General features: G+C 37.7%; 1 protein-coding gene across 10 annotated transcripts in view; it reads left to right on the top strand.

Moving 5' to 3' along the window:
- ARHGAP29 (Rho GTPase activating protein 29) overlaps nucleotides 1-12,925 on the top strand; it is a 50,231-nt gene extending 37,306 nt beyond the window's left edge. For 2 of the 10 annotated variants that reach the window (XM_041421578.1, XM_041421577.1), the window contains exons 11-23: nucleotides 108-296; nucleotides 533-670; nucleotides 1,949-2,139; nucleotides 3,946-4,115; nucleotides 4,689-4,817; nucleotides 4,990-5,088; nucleotides 6,607-6,770; nucleotides 7,007-7,195; nucleotides 7,336-7,473; nucleotides 8,430-8,662; nucleotides 9,435-9,741; nucleotides 9,907-10,015; nucleotides 10,968-12,924. In XM_041421578.1, the coding sequence (XP_041277512.1) occupies nucleotides 108-296; nucleotides 533-670; nucleotides 1,949-2,139; nucleotides 3,946-4,115; nucleotides 4,689-4,817; nucleotides 4,990-5,088; nucleotides 6,607-6,770; nucleotides 7,007-7,195; nucleotides 7,336-7,473; nucleotides 8,430-8,662; nucleotides 9,435-9,741; nucleotides 9,907-10,015; nucleotides 10,968-11,866 (2,955 nt within the window). In that variant the 3' untranslated portion in view covers nucleotides 11,867-12,924. Of the gene's footprint in view, nucleotides 1-107; nucleotides 297-532; nucleotides 671-1,948; nucleotides 2,140-3,945; nucleotides 4,116-4,688; nucleotides 4,818-4,989; nucleotides 5,089-6,606; nucleotides 6,771-7,006; nucleotides 7,196-7,335; nucleotides 7,474-8,429; nucleotides 8,663-9,434; nucleotides 9,742-9,906; nucleotides 10,016-10,967 lie in introns of all 10 variants that reach the window. The other 8 variants (XM_041421581.1, XM_041421585.1, XM_041421583.1 and 5 more) reach the window with 8 other exon arrangements.
- The last annotated feature ends 405 nt before the right edge of the window (nucleotides 12,926-13,330 follow it).

Below are 13,330 nucleotides of genomic sequence, written 5' to 3'. Positions count from 1 at the left end.
ACTTGGTACTGCAGCATACAGACCTGTGCATAAGTCTCTTTAAACATCGCATTAAATAACTGAAAAATTGATGTTGTTTATTCTTTTCCTTTGGCTGCATTCTGCAGCAAGAGCTGGAAGCTGCTCTCAGAAAAGCCAAGTTGCTGTATACGCAGCGTCAAGATGAGTATGAAAAGGCAAAATCCTGTACTGCTCGTGCTGAGGAGGAACAGCTTAGCTCAAGTGGAAGCTTTGTGAAAGATTTCAGTAAGCAACTGGAGAAAAAACGAAGGCTAGAGGAGGAAGCTCTTCAAAAGGTAAAGAGGTTTGTTCCCTGCTTTTAAAGTTGAGTCTGTACTGGTTTTATTCATGCTTTCCCAAGGAGGCATTTGAGTAATTTGAGTTCACATTTTTAATTTTAATCATGCTATGCTCCTTTGGGTTTTTATCTTTAAAGGTAATCTGAAATGCAAGCATACTGAGTGAAGTTTTTTCTTGCTTCTAGTATCAATGCCTGTAATCCATCAACTCTTTATACTTGTGTTTTCTTTAGGCCGAAGAAGCCAGTGAACACTATAAAGCAAGCATGGCAGAGGTTGAAGAAAAAAGAAATTATTTGGAAAGCTTTAAAAGCGATGTTTTAACACAGCTTCGGGAGCTTATTTACCAATGTGATCTTACTCTTAAAGCTGTAAGCATGGTGTTTAAAATGCATTTTGCACAGATATTTATATATTGTTAGAACTAGGGGAAGGCCCCATAAGCCCCATTTTAAATAGAAAGCTTTGAAATAGCAGATGTCATGCCAACAGAAAAAGAAGCAAAACTTTTAATCTATTTGTGTTCTCTTTCTGGTAGGAGTTTTAAAAAAAAATGTGTGAAGGGGTCTTGAATGTTTCTGGGTGTTTCATAAGCTGTTGCCTTGCAAGCACCCTGACTACACAATCCTTATAAAATATTTCTTCAAAATTTTCATGGCAGTATTGTTGCTTAAGAGTGCAGCTTTCTTTGCTTTGATTAGTGCATTAGCGAAGACGTTGGATCAAGCCCAGCATGGATATTAACACACTTCAGCCTTGCTGGCAGTCTCAGTTACTGCAGGATCCATTGTCACTAGCAGAATGTACTAATTTATTGGTGTAATAGGGAAGTCATGGTGAAAACTGCATATGACATGCAGTTTTAAAAAAAAGCTTGAAGAATGTAAGAACTCATTATGCCAAGAGATGTTTGGGTTTTTTTTTTTGGTTTTTTTGTTTATTTAGATGAGACAATGAAAATTTAATGCTGGCACAGTGAGGAAAATAAAACATCAAACTTAACCCTGCTCCACAAGCAACCCTAAAACCAGCCCATAAGAACAGTACAAAGTATAGACAGACTTGTCAGTTGAAGTATATTTAAATTGCAGACTACTTTGCAACCCAAAAGCTGATGAAGCAGTTATGCAGTGTCCCCCTTTTCTGGTCTCTGGCATGTAACAAATTCTTTCTCAGAAGTGTTAGGTAATGAAGAAAGTGTTCACTTAATCTGTCTGCTGGGACAGAGTTTTGTCCATTTCATGTCTCAAGACAATACAGAGCTCACCTGGGTTTGGAATTCCAACTACTTCATTATTGTAGTGATGACTAATATTCACTTCAGAACACAAAAAAAGCCTTTCTGATACCAAAAGCCCTTGTTGTTTATCTTGATCAACCCAAAGTGAGAAGCAATTGGAATTGCCTTTGCTAGTGGGAAGATTCAATACCCCAGAGAGGAGTGAAATACTCCTGTCTCTATTACAGATGAAGCTTGTGCAAGTCTCCTGAAAGTTGACTGTAAAAAGTAGCATGTGATTATTTTCTAGAAGTTTTCTAGTCTTATTGTTCCAACAATCTTCTGCCTGGGTATTAATTTGTGTTGAGCAAAGTGTAAGTGAAATATTTAGTAAATGATCTACAAATAATGAAAATCTTTCTCCCAACAGGCAACAGTTAACCTGTTCCAGCTGCAGCATGCTCAGGTTGTATCTCTGCCAGTTAACTGCCAGTCCCTCTGTGAGAGTGCCAAACTCTATGACCCTGGTCAGCAGTATTCAGAGTTTGTGAAAAATTTGCCAAAGGATGGTGTTCCCGTTGAATCAGGTTGTTTTGAAACCCAGAATTCCCAGGTTGATGGGTGAGTGCCAAAGTACTGGTGGCAACTGCTTGGTTTAAAATGCAACACTTAGGCATATGTGTTTAACAATAAAACAATATTTTTGGAGGAACTCAAGGAATGCTGGTGTTTTACCATGCTTTACTGTTCTCTTAGTCTCATCTTCTAGATGGTAGATTATATATAATTTTGACATTAAAATCTGCCTTTGAATTCTAAGGCAGAATGTTATTTCACGCAATAATATTTGCTAAAGCATTGACAATTGTTGTGCAAGACTTGACTTTTACTATTTTAATGTAGATACTGCTTCATATGAAAAATGTAAATTTTGGACTTGGTAGGGTTGTGTGGCAGTAGTACTTGAAAATCAGGAATTTAGAAAGTCTGAAGAGGTAGTTTTCCTCTTCTACAAGCCTTGCTGCTACATACAGTAGCTTCTTTCATACTGTTTACATTTGGCAACTTTTTGGCAGGAAGTGTGTCTCGATTTCTATCTCATGCTATGTGCCTAAAAAAAGCTCAGAGTCCATTTGTAGGGACATGTTACAACTTAATTATTTTTTTTCCAACCTGTATGAAATAGAAGTTTTTATTATTAAACTATGAAGGATCCAGCTAATGTGGAAGTAAAGACTTCAAGATAAAGACAACTCCTTGTGTCAGCATGCCAAATGCTTTTCCACCTTTAATTTGTTGTAACATGGTCATCTTGGCGCTAAAGCACCAGAATATCCATTTCAATCTGTGTGTTTCACAGTTCTACAGGAAAGCCTCGTCATCGTTTTTCAAAAGGAAACTAAATACAAAAAACCAAATGCTTGAGTCAGACTTCTACCAACAAAAGGCAGGAAATTCAAAGTTAAAGCTGAGATTCTTAATTCTTGTCTGTAAATTTCCTGCCTTTTAAGACTGATTTAGGCTATACTCATAAACTGACTTTGGGGGATTTAACTATGTAGCTCCCTGAGAAACTGATGAGCGTGAAATTTCCAAGACTTTGTGTGCTCTCCCAGCTCTTTACTGCTTGACATTTATAAGAGCATGTTTTTTCTTCTCCTCTCTGCCCACCTTTTATTTTCTTTGTCACAGCCTTGTGATTCTTCATGTACTTGATCATTTTTATTGCTTGAGTCTGCATTAATTTAAGGGACTGTTCCTTGAACAAATGCAAATTTGAATGTTTTTCAGTCTCTGTTTCCCTTAAGCTTGATAGGGTAGAACTGATTAAGGAACAGCTTCCTGACTGCTGAACTTGGCCAGCAGGCTATTTTGTCCCCAGAGTGCTTCAGCATTTTATGTTAATTACTGTTAACATTATTCTGTTCTTACAGTGAGTGTGGATTTTCAAAATGGACTGACACTCCGGCAGCTTTAGCACATTTTCTGTGCATTTAAAAAGCACAATATGTCAACACCTGTGTGTTTAGAGGTGGATGGTCCTGATGTCTGGTCAGAGAATCTTTGAGGGGAAAGCATAATCATAGAATACAATGGCTTCTGATTATTCTTACCTTCAGATGAACAGATAAGCTGTTTTTTCAAAGTCTGCAAGATAATGTTTATAATACATGAAGACGTGGAAAAGCTGATTCCCTCTGGGTGGAGAGAAAACATACTTCATTGAAAATAAATGGCCACTCTTAATATTTTAATTTTTTAGTTTTGGAATTGAATTTAATTATGAGAATGACATGTCAAAAATGTATGTTCATGAATAGTTATTAAAGGTAGCATTTTTTGTGTCCAGGGATTTAAAAAATGCATTCCTTTTCATGAATTTCTGTCTTATTCATTCTTCAAATTACTTTTTTTTTCTTTCCGAAGGGTTTTTAATAAACAATCAACAAACAGCGTCCATACATCCCATGGTAACTTATCTCAGTGTTCAGGAGATTTTCCTGCTCAGACATTAGATGATGTGGGAAGCCCAGTTTATCATCGTTCACAAAAGGTTAGAGAGAAGAGATCTTCCAGCAACACAGATATTCCAGGTAGTTCCTCTGTATTTCTTTTGGAGCTCAGTCTCTAAATAAATGCATTTAAAAAAAAAAAACAAAAAAAACAACCCTTAAAAAAAAAGCTTGGTGTCTCAGTCAGAAATGTAACTCTGAAGGACTAAAAATGTATTATAAAATTCAAAGCCTATAAGACATTATGTACTAGAGCATTATAAGGACAAATGGAAAACTGCCTGATCCTAGATCCTTTGACAAGAAAGGTGAGGTACAATTCAAACAGCAAGTACTGTCAAACTCAGTGGACTAAACTCTTTCAACTGAAACTCTAGCAACTGAAAATCCATTGGTTTTGTAAATTCCAATGGATTTTGGAATTTTTGTTGATTGCAGGTCCTCTGCAAAAGCTCAGTTGTCAAGTTTCTGAGATGAATTTTCTTAGCTCCTGAAGCTTTTACAGGAATATATGCCCTGGGGTTTTTTCACTATATTGCATGTTCATGTAACTCATGCAGATTTTCCTATTTTCAATATACTCACAGTTAGTTTTCTGTTTAAAAAAAGTAAATTTTGTCTTTGACATTCGGAATTAGCACACTTTCTTTTCTAAAGCAGTGAGAGGGCCACCACCGTTCAGATCATGGTCAGTTGGCAACCAGAGTGGAGGAATGTGCAGTGACTCTGAAAGTGCAGGGGGGAGCAGTGAGTCCCGATCCATGGATTCTCCATCTGCCAGCCCAGGTACAGCTGCCCTCACTGCTACACTAACCTCAAGTCTTTTCCCTGCACTGTTTCACATTAGTGAAGACATCATTGTTAAATAAACAACGGTTGAGCACAGCATGTAATGAAAAATGAACAGTTGGGTAGGACTGATACTTACAGCTTCCTGAAAATTTTTCTCCTCTGCTAGGGGATTTTAAAAGACGACTTCCCCGAACGCCTTCCACTGGGACTATGTCGTCTGCGGATGATCTTGATGAAAGAGAGCCACCATCTCCTTCAGACTGTGGTAATGTTGTTTCTGTACCTGAAGTCCTCAGAAGATGCTTTTTGTTGCAGTGTGTGGCTTTTCTTTCTAATATTCTTAAGAAGAGTACTTTAACAAGGTGTGATTGCCAGCAGCGTTGTTTTTCAATACAATATGCATCCACTTCAGGTTGAGAGATGAAGAATAATGTTCAAGTCTTTTTTGAAGTAGTGCAGAATTGCCTTTATATGTTTAGGTTACTGTGTGGACAGCCATAGAACATTTCTAGTGTTGTCACCCTCTTGAGGTAAAGCAAATTACCCACTAAAAATTCCCTCCAGACATTTGCGTTTAAATTTAGCTCCATACTGAGTTATGTAAGATCACTTCTAACCTTGGACATGAAATGCACAAATACATAGAGTTGATAAGTGGCAAATTGAAGGAAAAGTGGAACCAAACGTTTAGGGTAGTAACTGAGATTTTCACCTTTTCAGCTAAGACAAATGAGTTCAGTAATGTCTGTCCCAGATTTGACCAGGCCATTTCTAATTTTCAGATGGATTTTGACTGTATAATGACAATGTTGCCACAGGCATTGAGACCTGAATAACTGGATTATCAGAAATAGTTCTATTGTATGTCTACAGTACTTAGAAACTAATTCTGAAATATTTGTGGCACTTGCTCAGTAAAGCCCTTAGGAAATTCTTTACTTAGCCCTTATTTCCTAAAGGTATATTTTGCCTTCTAGGAATGAATGTGTGGTAAACAGCATTAACTCAGATCTAGACTTAAAGCATGGCAATGTGTTACTGAATGCAAGCTTTCACTTAGAGTGGTATTGTTTAATCAATGTTTGAGCATTTAAGAAGCTTTCTAGGCAATTAACTGAATGTGATAATTTTAAGTTATCTGTAAAACAAAGGGGTTTGGTTCACAGAGTTGTTGATGACATTTTAAGTTAATTGCCTGAAAAAATTTGGACACAAAAAGGACTAGTTGCTATTCTTTTTAGTCTTAGAATCCTCTAGAAAATATTTGATGTTGTTACAAGAAACTCAGAATCAGTGATTCTTTTTAAAATTCATTTTTATGAGGCTGCTGCCATTAGTGTGTGTTAATTCTTCCTTGCTGCAAAATATTCCTTTTTTTAAGCATTTCAGAAACACTAAAAGCCAAAACAAGCCATCTTTCATACTCCAGTACAGGATTTCAAAATGTATAAAATTAAACTTCCATGAATTGTTGCCTGAGATGCAGGGCAGTTGGAATTAAATGTCCTAATATTTTCACATTGCCACAATAGCAGGAGAAATTTGAATACTTAATAAGATGATTGTTTGGTTCTGCTTTTACACCAGATTGTTTGGTAGTTGATGTCTCTGTTATGTGAACTGCAACTTAGTGTTGTCTCCTTGTGGTTTAAATGTTTTTGATTACTTTGATAGTTGCTATTACTTACAGACTTGTGTTCTACAGCACAGTTCTAAAAAATCAGAGTAACTAACACCCCACTAGTAGATATTAAAATTATTATAACAGGGAAATTCTCTTCAGGTTTAAATGATCTCACATCTGAAACTGCAAATTCTCCAGGACCTTTTAGAAATGCTAATATGTCCAAAGCAGCACAAACACACAAACTACGGAAGCTGAGAGCTCCATCTAAATGCAGAGAATGTGACGGCTTAGTAGTATTTCATGGAGCTGAATGTGAGGAGGTAAGTTGAAAATCAGTTTTAATTGCTGCTTGGGATTTTATCTAAAGTTGGGAGTTTTGTTTCTGTATAAAAACTGGAGTTTGTTACTCATATAACCACCATGAACTTAAAGCAGAGGCACACCACACTAACAAATGTTTTGTTTTGCTCCCATATGGAGTAAGAAACAGCAGAAGTATTTGTTATGGTGTGAGATTATATCAAGCCATGTGCATTTTTTGTTTCTTCCCCTGTAGTGTTCACTTGCATGCCATAAGAAATGTTTAGAGACTTTAGCTATTCAATGTGGGCACAAAAAACTTCACGGAAGGCTTCACTTATTTGGAGTGGAATTTGCCCAAGCTGCTAAAAATATTCCTGATGGCATTCCTTTCATCATCAAAAAGTGTACGTCAGAAATTGAAAGCAGAGCACTGAATGTCAAGGTATGCTCAAGTTTGTTCATGCTTAAGTTTGACACTATCTTAAAAAAAATTCTCTTAAGATTTTAATGCTGTCAGTATCATCTGTGTTTTACAAGTTGCATTCAAATTGAAATAGAGTTGTGCTCGTCTTTTAATTTTAGGGCATCTATCGTGTGAATGGAGCCAAGTCAAGAGTTGAAAAGCTTTGTCAAGCTTTTGAAAATGGAAAGGATTTGGTTGAGCTCTCAGAACTCTATGCACATGATATCAGCAATGTTCTCAAGCTGTATCTCCGCCAGGTATGGAATTGAGAGGTCAGATGGAAAACCAAAGTGCTTCACTATATTTCTTCAATACAGTACAAAACAACCCCTTTCCAGCAGTCCTACAGCAGCAGATTAAACAAGTGCCTTGTATAACTGCAGTGGCTTCTTTATTTGCACATGGAGCCTGTGACAAGGGCTGGGAAAAGTGCTGGCATTACAATATATATTCCACATGGATATTTTGGCTTTTTTTAATACCATATGCATAACAAGCTTTTGTTTGTTTACTCGTAGTAGAGTTTCATTTCTAAAACCTTTCTGATTAGAGAATTTACCTGTCTTATGTGGAGTTTAAAAGATTCCCATGTTCTTGCCTCTTCATGCAGACAGATGCTGTTAATACCTGCTAACAAACATGTCATTAAACACTCATAATGGTCATGATGTGTTCATTATGGAGGGATTATCAATCTTTTCCTTCTAAAATAGAACTTTAAAGCTTCATGATTAGATTTTAGAAAACAGTTTCAATATGTATGTGAAAAAATGAAGCTGCAGTGTAGCCCAGTGAAATTGAGTCACTCTGAAAACTTGTTAACCCTGAAAGCAATGATCTTTAGCTAGATGGTTCTGTCCTCTTCCTCATGCTGGCTGTCAGATGAGCATTCCAATCTTATGTTCATCACCATTAAATGATTTTGAAATCAAGTTGGTTTTTTTTTTTTTTTCCTCCTTGAAATCTTTGTTTTTCAATAAATTGTGATAAATGCTCAGTCCTGGAGCTTTTGTAGGAAAGGGTTAGCAAATGATTTCTGGAAAAAGGTGTGGATTTGGAATAAGCAAAATTGGGGATTGAGCTAATGAACAAGGATTAAACAATGTCATCATCTGAGAAAAGATGCTAGACCAGAAAAAGTTCAAGAAAAACAGGAAGGAAACAGTTAAAATTCAGATTTAAGTATGTTTCTGAAATGTTCCTATTTCTTCAGCTTCCAGAGCCCTTGATTTTGTTTCGGCTTTACAATGAGTTCATTGGACTTGCAAAAGAAAGTCAGAACACTAATGAGGAGTTGGATGCTAAACAAGCTAGCCCCAAAGCAAAGACAAGACAGTCACTCTGTATTGAACTGAATAGGATCATCATTAAAATTAAAGATCTTCTGAAACAACTGCCTGTACCAAACTATAACACTCTTCAGTACCTTATTGGACACCTTCACAGGTAAGAAAATACTTTAAATGCAAACTGATGTTGAAAACTTAACTGCTACATGTTGCACGCTAGGAATGTCTTGTGCCATTTTGATGACTCTTGAGAAGGAAGTCACATATGCCTTTCTGTGACTTTCTGAAGACACTGTTCTCTGATGGAGTTTTTTCCGTATAATGAATTCCCAAGTGAGAGAAGAAGATGAAAGGGGAAATAAAGCAGGGAAAGCATTGGCCTCCATTATTTTTGATTCTCTGCTAACATTGGGGTCAGTAGTAATTAGTGTCACATGCATTTAAATATGATTTAAATTGCAGTGTAACAAAGATAGGGCAGTGATTTGGTGGCTATTAACAGAAAATTGAAACTTGTATCATATCTCTTAATAACCATTCTTCAGTCACATTTCAGTTCCTTGTCCTCCAAATGGTGGTTTGTATGATGATGTACTAAACCGATGATTGCCTATAAAAAGGGGTAATACTGGGCTGTAGCTGTGTTATTACTTAGAATGAGAGACATTCTTTTCCCCAGCCCCAGAAATGCCAAGTAGCCACAAATAACTTTAACAAATAGGACATAAAAACACCCTATGTGGGAAGTTCAAGCCACTGTTAAATGTGGTCTGTACTGAAGATTCCGCCTGCCTACCAAACCCATTCTGTTTTTTATTGTCTCTTACCCTCTTTAGACATAAGATTTTAATATCAAAAGTATTTCTGAAGTAATAAAACCCTCTAACACTTGGGGATTTCTTTTGGTTTTTTTTCCCCTCTTTGTGCAGAGTTACAGAACAATGTGATGAAAATAAAATGTCAGCCAGCAACCTTGGCATAATATTTGGCCCAACTCTGATCAGACCACGTCAGACCGATGCTACAGTTTCTTTGTCATCACTTGTGGACTACCCTTATCAGGCCCGGGTAGTGGAGCTGCTCATAACATACTATGAGAAGATATTTGATGTCTCATTGAAACCACTTCTGAGCGCTTCTCATGCTGAAGAAACAGCTGGTACAGTCAGAGTTGCTTTATCAGCGGATGAGAGGGAGCCACAGCAGCAGAGGAAATCGTTTGTTGCTGTAAAGGAAGTGAGTGACTCTTTTGCTGCCACAAGGTTACCTGTGCCACATTCACTACTGTGTTAAATTCTGGAGCATTCCAGAGCATATTACTAATAAGTCTTTGTGGGTTTTTTTGATAAGGAGTGCCTTTTTTCTTGAGCTCTCATTTACTTCTGTTCTGACTTTTGTTAGCAGGGTATTCAAATAGTTCCATGTGAAAGAGCTTCAGAAACAGCTGCACTCTTTTTGGAATCAAAGAATAGCAAGAATACAAAAGAAGAAGCAGATATATCTGTAACTGGTTAGTATGCTGTTAAATCTGGGTGTGGGTAAATAAGGAGCCCTGGATGCTTTAGATTATAGTGCATGTAGCTCTGCAATATAGACAGAAGCAAGTGATAAAACCAGTTCATCACTGTTTGATACACTGTTTAGGTTTGCAATAAGAACAGTAAATGAAACCTAAAGGCTTTTAAGAAATCTGTGTTTATGGAATCAGAGCTTAAAGTATTTGGTAAGAGAGTATAACAGTGGTTTGGTTTCTCCCTTGTTTTAAAGAAAGCAAGCAAAAAAACTGTCCTAATTATGCTGTGACTGCTGATTTCTGAAATCCACTACAATGCTGTAAGCTACTACCCAGCAATTTATGTATTTTGACCACTGTTCCCGTAAAATACATATCATTGCCACTTACTAGAACTACACCAGAAGGCTTTGGAAAGAGTAATTATCTGACAGAATCATCAGAGCATTCTGGATATCAGTGTTTTTGCTTTAAAAACCCCAGGTTTGCTAACCTAATTCTAACTCTGAATTTTCTTCTCTGTTTATCTGCCTATGCTACTACAGGGGTTTGGTTTAATGTAGGTATGATTTCACATAGTTCATTTAGGAGTAACTATACATATTCCCTTTTAATTGTACTGATTTTCATCTGACGTTACCACTTCAGTCATGTCCCGTACACCAACAGTGCGACATTCTGAAACATACTAAAACTGAAAATATTCAGGGTTGGCAAAGCACCAGCCAAAAAGTGAAGCATCTCTTTTTCTCTTTGGTTACAGTTGTACAGTATGTGTTTTACTGCTAGTGAAATGCTTACATTTAGTTAGAGTAGGCTGTTGCTAGTATTTATACAAGCTATCCCTTAAAACTGTTATCCCATTAAAATGCTAACTAGCAATGTGTCATTGAAGTCTTGCTGATTTCTCTTGGTGAAAAGATCCAGTCATATCTGTTTGTGTTTCTAGGTGATGTTGTGAGTCCAGCTTCAGAGAAGGACAATGATCCATTAATTTCTCTAGGTGAAGACCCCTGTCAAATGAACTTAGTTGCTGTAAAACCCAACCGTCAGATTGCCAAAGTTCCATTGCGGGCTCCAAGGACAAAGCCAGTGTCTCGCCCTGTCAGCCTGCCTGTAGACCGACTACTTCCTCCATGTGTTTTAAATGAAAGAAATTCACGAAATGCAGGGGCAATAAGTTCAGAGAAGCTGGGCAGAAGCCCTACTATTGAAGAAGTCTCAGAGGTGAAGGCACTCCCTGCTGTTGATACCTGCTGCAGACTGCCTTGTTACGACACCCAGATGCTGCGAAAAACGTGGGACAAGCAGTACAAACAGTATGATATCACAGCAAGGACAGCAATGATCGTGACTAACGTGCCCCAGGAGATCCGAGCACTCGAGAGTGGAACTGCAGGTGCTTTATCATCATCAAGCAGCCTTGGTAACAATTCAGCTAAAGCCATTCTTCCTAATAAGCCATATTCTGTTGTCGAGTCAGGAAGGACAGCAGCAGAAGAGAATGGTCCTGATGTGAATCCTCTTGCTGCCTTTAGGGCACCAAGAACACTGCAACCACCCCCAGGGACATTTTATAAACCACCCTCTAACAAACCAAAAGAAAATGGAGATGGTTCTTCTGCTAAAGCTTGTGCACCCACCAGTGCTGGCTCTGTGCTCCCCCAGGATAATACTGTGAAACTGGCTAGGAGATCTGCACTTCCATCAGGTGATGCTGAACAAAACACAAATGAACAGAAATCTAGCTCAGAGGATATTCACTCCACAGATCTGAAGCCTGCTTACCATAGACTGAGACCAAAAAGGATCCAAGAACTGGAACACAGGGAAGCTCATTTTGTATAGGGTGCAAATTCCTCTTGGACTACATGCAATTTCTTGGTGTTGCCCAGTGGAGGCTTCCCTTCGCCCCTTTATCCTTTGCCTTCCCTTGAGAATCCCACTTTTGTGCCATATTGGAGTTATTTTTATATATATGCAGCATTTTAAAAATGGGGGGAGGCCTGGGGAACTGTGAATTAAATAAGTCAAACTTTTTGTAGTTCAGTAGCTTTCAATAAAGATGTAATACATTCCCAGTCTAGACACATGGGTTCATTGAATAAGACACCTGAGCTTCATTTCATTGTGTGGAATGGAGTGCTTATTCATAGAGAAGCAGCTATTTTTCTTAACAGATGTTATAATAAAAATGGAAGGTTTAATGTTCACTGTCTAAGCATAAACCAAAGCTTGTGCTTTGCTCTGTAAAAGCATTTGTTCATTTTTCTAATCTGTGCAATTAAAGCTTTGCTCTTGAACAGGCTTACATACTGGCCAGCATGGCAATAGTTATGTATCATATGTGTATATTTTAGCAGACATGGTTATCTGTTGCCAGTTTTCTATGTTGTCACTTTATTTTGTTTTGGTTTTTGTTTTGGTTTTTTTTTTTTTTGTACAGCAAGGATGCACTTACTGAGCTTTACTATTCAGAAGCAGCAATCAATTCACATCTGGTCTCTTGTATAGCTTAGTGAGTGGGGCAAATGTGCACAGCCTGTTTAACTTGGGTGCCCTTCTGGACACACTCAGTAGCCCTGGTGTTGTCTTTCCCAGGTGAATGACAAGGCAGTGATTTGCTTGCTATAGATCAGTTTTGCCACTTAACCTGGTGTAACTGAAATGAAGAACTTAGTTTCCAAGTTTCCATGAAACAGATCAAAATAGCCAAAAATCAGCATTAGTAGGTGCATCTAATGGTTTTCACTTTGTATTAAATGGTTTTTATGTGTACACTGTGTTATATTTGCTTTAAAATATATTAACGTGTTAACATTTCAGTGACTCTATGGCTTCTATATCTGGATTTCTTCTAACTTATTAAAATACAGATGTTTGGCCTTTGCAGTAGTGTAGTACTCTCCTGCATCTGTCTTCTGGGACTAGGGGGTGGCACGCTTTTCTTTATGGGATTACAATTAGCATGACCCTTTCTTGCATACTATAGAGTACAGTTGTTTTAGCATGGCACTTTCTACTGATGAGCACCAAGATGACTCTCAAAGGACAGCAAAGACGAAGAATCACTTTTCTGTTTTTGCAACAGGAAATACATTGGACTTTAATACACCATTACCTTTGCCCGTCTTCCCAAAACACCACAGATAAAATCCCACACTCTGTTTTGTGGGCATAATCTGATTTTTGTTCCCAGGACTCACAGTGCTGGACTTTGATTCCTTGTCACATTTCCACAGAAGCAGGACTTCCGTTCTTGGCAAAGGCCATCCTATCACTGGATGGTTCTGGCCATGCTTGAGGTAATTT

The sequence above is a fragment of the Onychostruthus taczanowskii genome, unplaced genomic scaffold, assembly GCF_017590055.1.
Source record: "Onychostruthus taczanowskii isolate IOZ18803 unplaced genomic scaffold, ASM1759005v1 scaffold7, whole genome shotgun sequence".
NCBI lineage: Eukaryota > Metazoa > Chordata > Aves > Passeriformes > Passeridae > Onychostruthus > Onychostruthus taczanowskii.
The sequence above is the reverse complement of the archived record's forward strand: the minus strand, read 5'-3'. Positions and strand labels throughout refer to the sequence as shown.